The sequence below is a fragment of the Ambystoma mexicanum genome, chromosome 10 (assembly GCF_040938575.1).
Source record: "Ambystoma mexicanum isolate Mex_15411 chromosome 10, UKY_AmexF1_1, whole genome shotgun sequence".
Classification (NCBI taxonomy): Eukaryota; Metazoa; Chordata; class Amphibia; order Caudata; family Ambystomatidae; genus Ambystoma; species Ambystoma mexicanum.
The window spans coordinates 864,395,772-864,407,823 of NC_090932.1; the positions used below are offsets into that span (position 1 = coordinate 864,395,772).

Here is a 12,052-nt window from a genome sequence, read left to right on the forward strand (position 1 = left end):
ACATACTTGAACAGCCTGTGCACCGACTTTGTGGGACATCAGGGAGAAGAAGAATCCATATGGTGGAACAGGCTGATGTCAGGGGAAAAGACGAAATGGTCAATAGCAACGGCAAACATTTTGGAAGGCGCATTTCACAAGATTAACGCACAAACTGACGCACTTACAATGCACTCAGCCAGAGATCTGACTGAATGATTTCGATGGGAAGTAAATAAAAAATAAAAATAAAAAAATAAAAATTTCACATCATTGCATAATAAACTGATACACATATGCATTCAACAGTTTTCATTATCTCGCAAAATCGTCGTGGTCAAATAGTAACTTAAAAAAAATACACATATCTGTTACTAAAAAGAAATGTACCAAAAACGTAGACTGGAATGACGGAAACTATGCATTGAAATGTTTAACAAATCTTATAAAACATAGGACAATAGATATATTCTAATGATCAATAGTTGTTTACGCGCAAGAAAAAGACCTTTCACAGTATAGACAAATATGTGCATTCTCTGCAAAAAATTATTTAAATAAACGTTCATGCAAAATATTTAGGACATTCATGAACATAAAAAAATGGTTTATTAAACATAGAAACTCAAATATTGAAATGGTCATAGTATCGTCAGGCAGAAATGTCTCAGTGTTGTGTGGAATGCTGTGGCTCTGTGGCCAATTTGCAGCATACAATCAGGAATGGAAGGAGTCTCCTGGGCCAATCTCTCCCATGTCTGGGAACATCCTCCAGTTGGTCTTATTGTGGGCAGTTTTCCACGAGTTTCTGCACAGATGGTAACAGGTATTTGGCATTTATAGCTAACAGCACAGGAATGATGACCTCTTCAAATCTAGCCTCAGCCTACTGCAATCCTCTAATGGCAAATCAAACTGTAGGGTTTTCCACCGAAGGATGCCATTTCCTGTCACCAACAGCTTTTGCGCAATGGGCACGTGTACCACCGAAAGTTGCCCCAGCTATAGCTGGGTGCTAATATTTGCTCCTCTCTCACGCCCCACCTCCATTCCGTGAGTTTATGTATATGACCCTCAAACTATCACTGCACTTCACTCTAGAATGCCATGTGCTTTTCTTTTGACACCCTATATCCTTGTCATAGAAAGCACTTCATTGCCGCTTGTGGCTAGAACCACACTGAAAAAATGTTATATAAATTAAAACTGTAATAAATGTCTGATAACAATGATTTATGCATGCCACTGAAACATTTTAAAGTATGCCTCCACTTTTATATATTCTAATTTGCCACTATGTTGGGTCCGGCCCTCAAACCTAGAATAATGCTTTTGGGTGCATATGCAATGCTCATCCCCTATCTACATTTAGCACTGCCCACTGATGGATATATGTATATTTACGTATTGCACCGAATACCAGAAAATGTTAGGTGACTGGCACACCAAATTTAAAAATCCTACCTCTATTTTGTTACCTGAACATGTTATAATCATGTTCTAAACCACGGAACGGAAAGCAAAGAAATGGTTGTTTAACTATGATCACAAACTATGACCATCACAAAAGCGTCAGTGTTTGCCGGGAACACTATATGCACTACAGCTATTGATGCTAACGTTTTTCAAATATGCTTAACAGTCTCACTGATTCCAGAGGCATCTCTTTAAAGTGAACTACAATGTAAAGTTTATATACAAAGTTCAGCAAAAGCATAGAACAGCTAATCTCCACAAACAGCATGGAAAGATACGAAATAAGAAATAATTGGCAATAATGGAGGTTGGCACCCAAAGGAAATGTCCACGCGCGAGACTGGGAGGTCAATGATGTTCTGAAAAAAGGACTCATCTCAGTGGTATTGGCTGCAGATGTTTCAGTGGTTGAAAATCTAGGTGGATCCCGAAGTGAGCTTGCTAATGAAGTTGGGGTGCTTGTCTCAGGTGTCTCATAAGTAGTAGCCAAATTGTTCCCTTCAAGAAACAAAGATGTGCTACGTTGAGGGCTAGTTAGCATTTCTTCTGTAGGAGCTGGTGCGATTATGTTTGGACCTGTAGGCGCACATGATGTAATCCAGTGTGGGGTAGTTGACACACAAACTTTAGAGATTTGTGCAGTTCTGGGCAAAATAACCAACGTGGTTCTGGGGGTTGTCCACGTGATTGTTGTAATTTGCAGGGTTGTTGGCCTGACAGTCTGTGTGAACTGAATATTGTTTTGCATGATTGTTGTAGTGAATTGTGGGGTCGTAGAAATTATAATAGTCATCACAGGGGTTGTCAGTCGAATTGTTGTCATTTGGTGGTTTGTAGGAATGACAGTTATTATGAACTCAGGTGTTAATTGCTTGGTTGTTGTAGTGATTTGTGGGGTTATGGAAGTTAGTGCAGGGGGTGCAAGCATGATTGCTGTCGTCATTTGTGGGTTGGTAGATGTGACCGTTGTAAACCCGTGTGTTGTTTGCTTGATGGTTGTAGTGATTTGTGGGTTTGTACAAACTATAGATGTTGTTATTGCAGGGGTTGTCAGAGTGATTGATTTTGTCATTTGCAGGGTTCTAGATATGACAGTTGTGGAATCAGGTTTTGTTTGTCTGATGCTTGTACTGATTTGGTGGGTTGTAAAAAATACAGTGGAGGTCATTGCAGGGGTTGTCAGCATAATTGTTGTAGTGATTTGGTGGGCTTGAGGCATAACTGTTGTTGTGAATTCAGGTGTTGTTTCTTTGATGCTTGTAGTAGTTTGTGGGGTTGTAGAAAATAAACTTGAAGTGATTTTGGTGGTTGGCAGCATAATTGTTGTCTGTTTTGGGGTAGTAGACATGCCAGCTAAAAGAACATGATGTGCTGTCGGTATGATTGTTGTGGTTTCATGAGTTGTTTGAAATAAAGTCGTAGCAATTGGAGTAGTTGGCATGGTGGTTTCAAGGGCTAATGTAGTGGTAGGAATGGCTGTACTTGTAACTTCCTCTGTTGCTATCCATGTGGTGATTTGATGGGTTGTCAATATGACAGGTGTAGTACTTGTAGGAGGGGTTGATGTCATGATTGTAGGGACTTGAGTTGTTGCTGTGGTGATTGTAGTGATTTCTCTCATTGTTGATAAAACTGTAGTTGTCATTTGGATTGTTGTTGGAATCACTGCTGTACTTTCTTCCCTATACCTTAATGTAGTCCCTGCTATTGTAGAAAGCAGGAGTGTAGAGGCGACCAATGTAGTTGCAGGAGAAGTGGTGGTTGTTGGAATATTTTTTTCTGTTGTCAATATTTTTAGAGGCGTTGAAACAAATGTGGATGGCAAAATACTTGCACGTGTTGTTGTAACTGGTTTAGTAGTCAAACAAATTAATGTATCCTCTATCACATTTCTGATAGCCTTTCCTTTAAGATGGCTGGGATTAGCACATTGGACTTTAGCAGCAAATTTCACTTTTTGGGGAAATGCCTGCATCCAACGGAAGAGATAACGCAGTTGACAGTCACACACCCATGGATTGTCACTGAGATATACAAAAGAAAGCTTTGTAAGTGAGTCAAAAAGTCCATTTGGTACATTGTGCAGCTGATTTTTACGAACGTTAAGTGTTTGTAGATTGGGAAGAAATGAAAAAAGTCCAGCATCAAATGATTTCAAATTATTCATCTCCAAATTTAATTCAGTCAATTTATCAAGGCCAATGAATACTGATTTGTCCAAAGCCTGTATTTGGTTTTTGCGGAGATACAGTTTTGATAAAGACGAAAGGTTCTTGAAGACCTCAACTGGAAGGCCTGACAACATATTTTCACTCAGATCAAGCTCGTTAAGTTGTGGCATGCTGTCAATTATCTTATCGGGGAGAATTTTAATCTGGTTTGCATTTATCTTCAGCTGTTTGATTTTGTTAAGGCCGAAGAAAACCTCACTTGGAAGCTCCTCCAATAGGTTTCCGTCTAAGAAGAGCTTTTCCAGATTTTGCAGTTTAGGCAGCAAAGTACTTGGCAATGATTTAATTTTGTTTTTGGCAACATTGAGCTCAATCAGACTTCTCTGATTCTCCAGGATTCCCCCAGGAACATCTCCCAGGTCATTATCATACAACCTGAGAACTTTCAAATTTGAAAGCTTGCTGAAAGAGTCTTTTGAAAGAGATGTAATCTTGTTTTTAGCTAAATGCAAGAAGGTTAAATTAAGAAGTGGATCAAAAATAGCATCTGGCAGGGATGGGATCTGATTCATATTTAAGTAAAGTTCTTCTAGGTTGACAAGACCCTTAAAGATTTCTTTCTCTAATGATTGAATTTTGTTATTTTTAAGCACAAGCTTTTTTATTTTTGTAAGCTCTTCGAATGTCCCTTTTGCTATAGTCTCCAGCTCTTGGTTTCCTGAAATTTCAAGTTCGTAAAGATTCTTCAAATTGCTGAATGCACCAATATCAATTTTGTTTATTTTGTTACCCAAAAAGAATAATCTATGCAATTGAGGCATATTCATGAAGGCCGCTTTCGGAATTTCTGATATGTCAGTCTGAACAAAGAACATTTCACTAACATTTGGCTTTGCAGTCTTTGGTATTTCGTTGGTGCCTTTTTTTGAATAGACATCCTGGTAGTCTTTTGGGCACTCATATTCATTTTTACATGGTGGAGCTCCGTGGTATGCTGGGAACAGGAGAAGAATGGGAAGGAGAAGATCCAGCAGCATCTTCTAAAGAAAGAAATAAAAGATGTCATGATGCACATTAAGAGTTAACAAACCAATGATTAAATCATTAGGGGAACAAGTGAGTGATGAGAGAATTTTGTAAACAAGTAACATGATGCCTGATTTATCTTGTGTCAGATAGCAGAAGTAAGTGTTAGATACAGCATCAATCAATCCACAGTAGACTACGGGGACCATTACGCTAGTCTCCATGGTTACCTTCAGAGCTTGCAGGCCTAAAAATCATGCAGACTATTGAGGTCATGTGCATTGTGTATCTCACTTTTACCCCATCTACTGCTCTCTTTAATCTCTCTCTTTCTACTGATATTGTTCCATCTTGTTTTTATAATGCTTCTGTGCTTTGTATTTTGAAAAGACCTACCCTTGATTCTTCTTTGCCCTTTAATTTTCATTCTATTTCTCTCCTTCCTTTTCTTTCTATGCTTCTAGAGTATATTGTTTATCTTCAAGTATCCTCCTTTATTCATGCACACTCTTTGCTACCTTCTTTTCAGTTTGGATTTAGACCTATTCACTTTTCAGAAACTGCCCTTCTATTTGTAACTAATTCTCTTTTTATCTGCTCGTCACTCTAAACTTTCTTCTCTTTTTGTCCCTCTTGATATTTCGACCGCTTCTGATATGGTCAATCACACTATTCTTCTTTCTTCTCTCTCTAACCTGGGTTTTTGGGATTCAGTGTTAAATTGGTTTTAGTTGTTTCTTACTGGGCATACTTTTTGTGTTTCTTGGGCTGGTCACTCTTCCTCTACTCTTTCTCTTTTATATGGTGTTCCACAAGGATCGGTTCCTGGTCCTCTTCTTTTTTCTTTTTACCCCTCCTCTATTGGTTCTATTATGTCGTCTTTTGGCTTTTCCTACCATCTATATGTGGATGATTCACAAATGTTCCTATCTTTTCCATCTTTTACTCATTCTATGTATTCTTCTTTCTCTGCGTGTCTTCTTGGAATCCAATCTTGCATGTGGTCTTATTATTTACATCTTAATCCCTCTAAGAAAGAGTTTCTGTATTTTCTTGCTTCGACTTTCCCCTCTTCTGTCCCTCCCTCCCTCTTCTGTTTCCTTTCCTCCTTCCTCTCTTCATATTTCTCCTTCTGCCATAATCTTGGTGTCATTTTTGACTCTTCATTACCTTTCTCTACTCATAGTTCCTCCATTTCTCGCTCCATTTTAATATTTAAAACGTTTGTCAGTTTCTCACCTTTTCTTCTGTGAAATGTCTTATTTCTTCTTTAGTTTTTTTCCGCTTGTTCTATAGTTCTTCTCTTCTTCTTGGTCTTCCTGCATCTCATCTTGCCCCCCCCTCGCTCTATCTACTGATACTCTATCTGGGTTCTTGGTTCTCTTGCTCCTCAGGATTCTGTTTCTTCTGCTTTGCTCTCTTTGCACTGGCTCTCGTTTGAAAATTGTTTACTCTTCAATTTTCTGTGTTTTGTATTTAAGTGTTTCTATAGTCCTGCTCGCCCATATCTTTCTTCTCTAATCTCTTTTTACTCCCATACTCGCTCTCTTCATTCTGAATCTCTTTCTTCTTACTGTTCCTCCTGCTCCTTGTGCCTCCTCACGATTTCCACTCATTTGCTATTTTGGCCCCCAAAAATGTGAACTCTTTTCCACTCATTGCACTCTATATATTCCTTTTCTCTTTTGAAGACTTGTCTTAAAACCTCTCCTTATTCAGTGATCTATTGGAATTTTACTATTTGCTCATGTAAATTGTACTGATTGTTACTTTGCTCAGTGCTGAGGCATTAACCGCTACAGAAATTCAATACAAATGCAACAGACACCCTAACAAATTATTCGACACATGTTCAGAGCGTGTGTTGTCTCTCTTCTGTGTGATATTCTCAATTTTGCTGAGCTTTGAAGTTCATTGAGGTAAATAGAAAGATTTGGGTATAACACCCCCCCCACCACATTATTCGAATTATATAAAGGCCCACATGAACTCATCATCAAATGACTAGATTATGTTGGCTCCTATTTCAGTTCCCCCAAATTGTGACTATGACCAACTGGTTCTGTGGCAGGTGTTGAATATATTTTGCTGTGAGAAAAACCTCAAATATTCATCACTGTGCCAAAGAATTATCCATTTTGTTTGTGAATATATAACATTGACAGTCAATCCGGGTGTGGGTTGCCACAAATATATCTATATAAGCTAAGGACTGATTCAGAACACAGAGCAACTGGTGGCAGGGAAAACCAATAGCGGCTGGGAGTGACCAGCCTGACTGGGGTCAACTTGAAAGAAATAGTTCAATCTAGAAGAGGACGGCACAGAAAGCGCACTCACTATCTTTTGAAGCCATCGGAACATATGATAATATATGTCAATATTTTATGTACCCGTATGTTCTCACAATTGACTTATTGAGTCTGTATGGACTGAATTGTGTTTTGTCTTTGCATTTTGCAATTTGTTTGGAAGGGTAAAGTCCCCTACAAATGACTGATTGTATGATTTTCTTGTATATTGAGTTTTTTTTCTGAAAATATATTGGTTTTTGCATTCTTATGTTTGAGTCCCTTATGTATTTCAGATGCTTTTTATTGTCTTTGGAAAAATATGAGTTGAGTGCTTTAATTAAAAATGTAAACTTTCTCTTGAGTGCAGGAGATTGATAAATTGGTAGTGGGATGTCCATAAATGATTCCCCATGCCGTTGCCTAATATTGTGCTCTCATGGAGTCAGGAGGGACGTTTTAAAACACTCTTGTTTTAATGTTTGTTGGAGAGATAAAACAAGCAATGTTATAATTTAACAATTTAGTTTATACACAAGTTGTAGCTAATACCTATCTACATGTATCTTCCATGTTTGAATGTTTCTGGTAAGAGTCAGAAATGTGTTTGTTGCGTAGGAAACACAAAATGGTGTAGAATTTGAAACAATACGAATTGCAATCTCATAACACTGTTGTACCATTATGTGCGTTATCCACAAAACAAACATATTAGTATCTCTTATTATAAATATTAAAATCCATTAACCTATGCTGTTGAATGTTCATAGCATAAATTCCACAATCTACCTCCACTGTCCACCACATGGGGAGTTAGCCATCGAAATAAAAGAGGATGTTGGAAGAAAACCCTGTAGCCCCCTAAACTCCTTCTTATAAACTCTTTCCAAGAAATCCGTTTGCTCATCAATTTTCATCTCTTTTACATTATTTTCAAGCAGCCTGTAATGTTGGTTTCTGTCTGAGGCAGCATCACATGCATACCAACATGACCAATTCTAATTGGGAGGTGCTAGTCTAGGCTTACCTCTACATTCTGTAACATGTAGTCCTCTCTTTAAAATGACACAAGCAACATTACAAATCCCACAATGCAACAAGATATATAGGACCGGGCAAGCGCTCCCCCAAATTGAATTAGTTTAGTTTATTTGATTATATAGCGTGCTGAACCCGGAGGTAACGAGGCGCTTTAACTTAGAGGAAGACAGTTGTTACAGAAAGTTGCACAGGAATTGAAGCACATAAATTACAGTATGTTACAAAAGGCGTAATGATACAGGAACACAGTGTGATATATTACAGGTACAATATACATAAAGATTTACAAGGTTGGCTGACGCCTTCTGAAACCCGGTCAGAGACTTGGGATTTGGGAGAATGACAGTAAAATATACAGTGAATATGTGTGGTAGGGGACGTGTGGATGCGCGAGGCATTTGGTCCGGAAGTTCACGTAGTACGTAGTGGTTGAGCAATGAGAAGATCCAGGATTTTAACTTTATATCAGAAGGAAGGAAAAGGAGAGTCCTCTCTTATAGCAGGGGGTAATGAATTCCAAGTCTTGGCTGCTAACACTGGGAAACTGGATCCACCAGCTTTTTGCAACTTGAACTTGGGGTTGCTGAGGCAGTTTGTGTAGTTAGTTCTGGTGGGTCTGGTGGAGGTTTTTCTGGTAAATTTATCAGCCAGAAATTTGGGGTCTAAATCAGACAGACATTTGTGTGTGATCATTAGGGCTCTGAAGGGGATTCTGTCTAGAATAGGGAGCCAATAGTTGTTTTGTCTCATTAGTGATATGTGGTTGGAGCAAGGTTTATTAATCTCCACTCTGAGGGCGTTGTTTTGAAACACCTGTAGCTTATTGAGGTTGCGTTTACTGGTGCCTAAGTATAAGGTGTTGCAATAGTCCAGTTTGGACAATATGAGCGCCCTAGCAAGGGTGATGAAGCTGGCGGTGGAAAGAAATGGTCTTCATGCATTTATTAATTTAGAGGTGTAAGCAGTAGCTGAAGCTGCTGCATTAACTTGTCTTGAGAGGGAAAGCGTGGAATCAAGATAGACTCTGAGTGTTTTTGCATCCTTCGCAACTTTAATGTTGTTCCCATCAATAGTTAATGAGATCTAGCTTATTGAGACGTTGCCTTGAGCCAATGAGCAGGAGCTCGGTCTTATCGTCATTGAGACAAAGACCATGCATGGCCATCCAGGCTTGGATTTTGAGGTCAATTTCATTAAGGAATGTGGAATCTTTCTCGTAGGAGCCCGAGAGAGTGATGAGTATTTGTGTATCATCCGTATAGTTGTGTATGGCACATTCAGCTCCTCTAGATGGTCAAACAGTAACTTTGTGAAGATTTTGTACAGAGTTGGGGAGACGCAAAAGCCTTTAGGGACTCTGCATGTGATAGGAGATGGAGATGCAGAAGCTGAGGATGAAAAGACTCTCATAGTTCTGTCTGAGAGGAAGAATTGGACCCAGGTCACTGCTTTGTTTGAGAAGGAGGCTGCTGTGGTTAGATGGGCAGTAAGGATGCTCTGGTCGATTAAGTCGAACGCGGCTGATAGGTCGAGAAGAAGGAGTAAGGCAGGGTTTCCATTATATTTGGCTTCATCCATCTGGATTTTCAGATCCAGGAGAGCTGTCTCTGTACCGTGTCTGGGTCTGAATCCAGATTGCCCGAGTCCGAGCAGGTTGTTGGTTTTGAGGTGGTTTTGAATTTGGATGTAAGCTGCTTTATCCAATATTTTTAAGAGAAACAGGATGGTTGTGATTGGCCTGTAGTTGGTTGGGATGTTCGGGTCGAGTGTGGGCTTTTTGATTAGGGGCATGACCGAAGCATCTTTAAGGGTTTTTGGGACTGAGCATGAGGCGAAGGAGGTATGTGATGAAAGGCATAAAATCCTTGGCACCTTCTTTTTTGATGGTGGCCGGGCATATGTCATCTTGGCATTTGGATGGTTTGAGGCTGGCGATTATGACTTTAACCTCTTTAGTGGTGATTGGTGAGAATTTTAATGGGTTGCAGGAACTGGGTGGAGAGGATTGGAGTTTGTTGGGATTGGTTTTGGATGCAAGGCTGTGCTTTTTAGTTTCGATTTTTGCTTGTAATAGAGCAATTCTATCTAAGAGAGCTTTCTGGATGTTGGTGCACCAAAGGGCATCTTTGTTGCAAGAATTCCGTGGGGGGTTGGGAGGGTAGGTGTCTCTAGTTCTCTCAAGATACTGAAGAGCTCTTTGGTGCTGGACTCGGCGTTTAGAATTCTATTGTTGAAGGTGTCCCTTTTGGTTTTCTGAATGGCGGCTTTGTAGGTATTTGAGGTGGTGTTGAATATTTCCTTATTTTCATTATGTTGTTTCCATATAGCTTCAGCAGATCTTTTGGATTTACGTAAGGATTTTAATTCTAGTGTGAACCATTTGTTTAAGTGTGCAGGAGCCTTGGCTTTTCTTGATTTGAGCTGAGCTATTTGGTCTAATGCTTGAAGTAAGTTTTGGTTATATAGGTCTACCAGGTTGGCAGGATCCTTATCTAGCAGCTTATGGGGGTTGATGATGGGTTGGATGAGTGTGAGTATATTCTCTAGGGTGACCAATCGGTTGTTTCTGGTGATGGCTGGAGGTGCTTGCGTAGTGCTGGGTGATAGGTGTCTGATATTCTGTAACTCGAAGGATATGACGCGGTGGTCTGACCATGCAAACAGTGAGTTTGAAAGTATTTTTATGTTGCAGTTTATATGGGCTACCCATTCCAGGGTTCTGCCTTTGCTGTAAGTGGGATCAATGATCTGCTGTATGAGGCCTAATTCTGTGAGGGCGTGTTCTAAGGCTGTTGCGTTGGTGTCTTGTGGGTCATGGAAACCTAAGTTCAGATCGCTGAGTAGCAGAATTTGGGAACTGGCTTTGGTGTTGGGGGTGAGGCGGTGTGTGATGTCTTCCTCGAAGGAGGACAGAGGGCTGTGAGGTCTGTACACTAGGTGGATAAGTAGCGTACGGTGAGATGTTAGCAGCAATTTGATGAAGAGGAGTTCTCCCGAGGGGATAGGTTGACTGGCCCATTATCTGATACCTATTTGGTTTTTGGCTCTGAATGCCACTCGCCGCCTTTGCTAGTTGTTCTGTCGGCTCTGATGATTGTGTAGTTTTCAGGAATTGCAAGCAATAGTGAGGGTCCTGCTGAAGGTGCAGCCACGTTTCTGTGACTGCTAAGAAGTCAAGGTTGTTGAGGCTGATGAGGTCTGCTGTATCTGGCGCATGAGCCATTAAGGATCTGGCGTAAATGAGGGCTCCTTTGATGCAGAAGGCTGCCGATGCTGATGGTTGATCTCTAGATGTGAGCTTGGGCGATGGTGTGGTCCATGTGGAGTTTGTGTGGTAGGGGTTCAGATTGGCCGAGGTAGATTTGCTGAATGGGAGCTTGTCGGGTGTGGGGCATTGGGTGGTAGTTCAGGAGCCAAGTCTAACATTTCTACATGCAGTAGTGCATGGTATGTTGGGAGTAGGCTTAGTGGCGTAGTGTAGTATGCATTTGGATGGAGAGAGGGTGAGATTGTAGAAATCTGTGGCTACAGTAATGGGCCGGGAAGATGAGTAATGATCGTGAGGAGGAGGTATTCCCCTATGTGCATTGGTAGTGCTTGCAGGCTGCTCTGTGGCCATGATGAGAAAGAATGTCAAAAGAGTTACCATGGAGGCCTTACGAGAGATGGTTGCTGGCATCAGCCGACTGTGTATTGAAAGAATGCAGAGATGAGTGAGAGCTGGATGCGTGGCAGGAATCCAGGTCAATCCACTGTTGTTGGAACAAAATGTGGTGGTTTGACTTAAAGGTGCATAAGAGGGGACAAGAGTTTGTTAAAGAGTGTAGCTGCACTCACCTATAGTGTGGCGTCAATGGTGTATGACTAAGCTAGATGACTGAGATGGGAGGAACATCTATGCATGTTTCCTAGTCATTGATTCAAGAGAGTATCGTCATACATTAACAGAGCATATTGATTAATAGGCTGACATACAGGAGCAATGGGGTAAGAGTGGACAAAGAGACAGTGGGGGATGAGGGGTGAGATTGAGGAGCAATGGGAGCCCTGAACAAGTCCAGGGGTGAA

General features: G+C 40.5%; 1 protein-coding gene across 1 annotated transcript in view; it reads right to left on the reverse strand.

Moving 5' to 3' along the window:
* Positions 1 to 288: 288 nt before the first annotated feature.
* Positions 289 to 12,052, reverse strand: part of LOC138491815 (platelet glycoprotein Ib alpha chain-like) — a 36,088-nt gene continuing 24,324 nt past the window's right edge. The window contains exon 2 of the mRNA XM_069618567.1: positions 289 to 4,666. Coding sequence (XP_069474668.1) covers positions 1,595 to 4,663 — 3,069 coding nt within the window. The 5' untranslated portion in view covers positions 4,664 to 4,666 and the 3' untranslated portion in view covers positions 289 to 1,594. The remainder of the gene's footprint in view (positions 4,667 to 12,052) is intronic.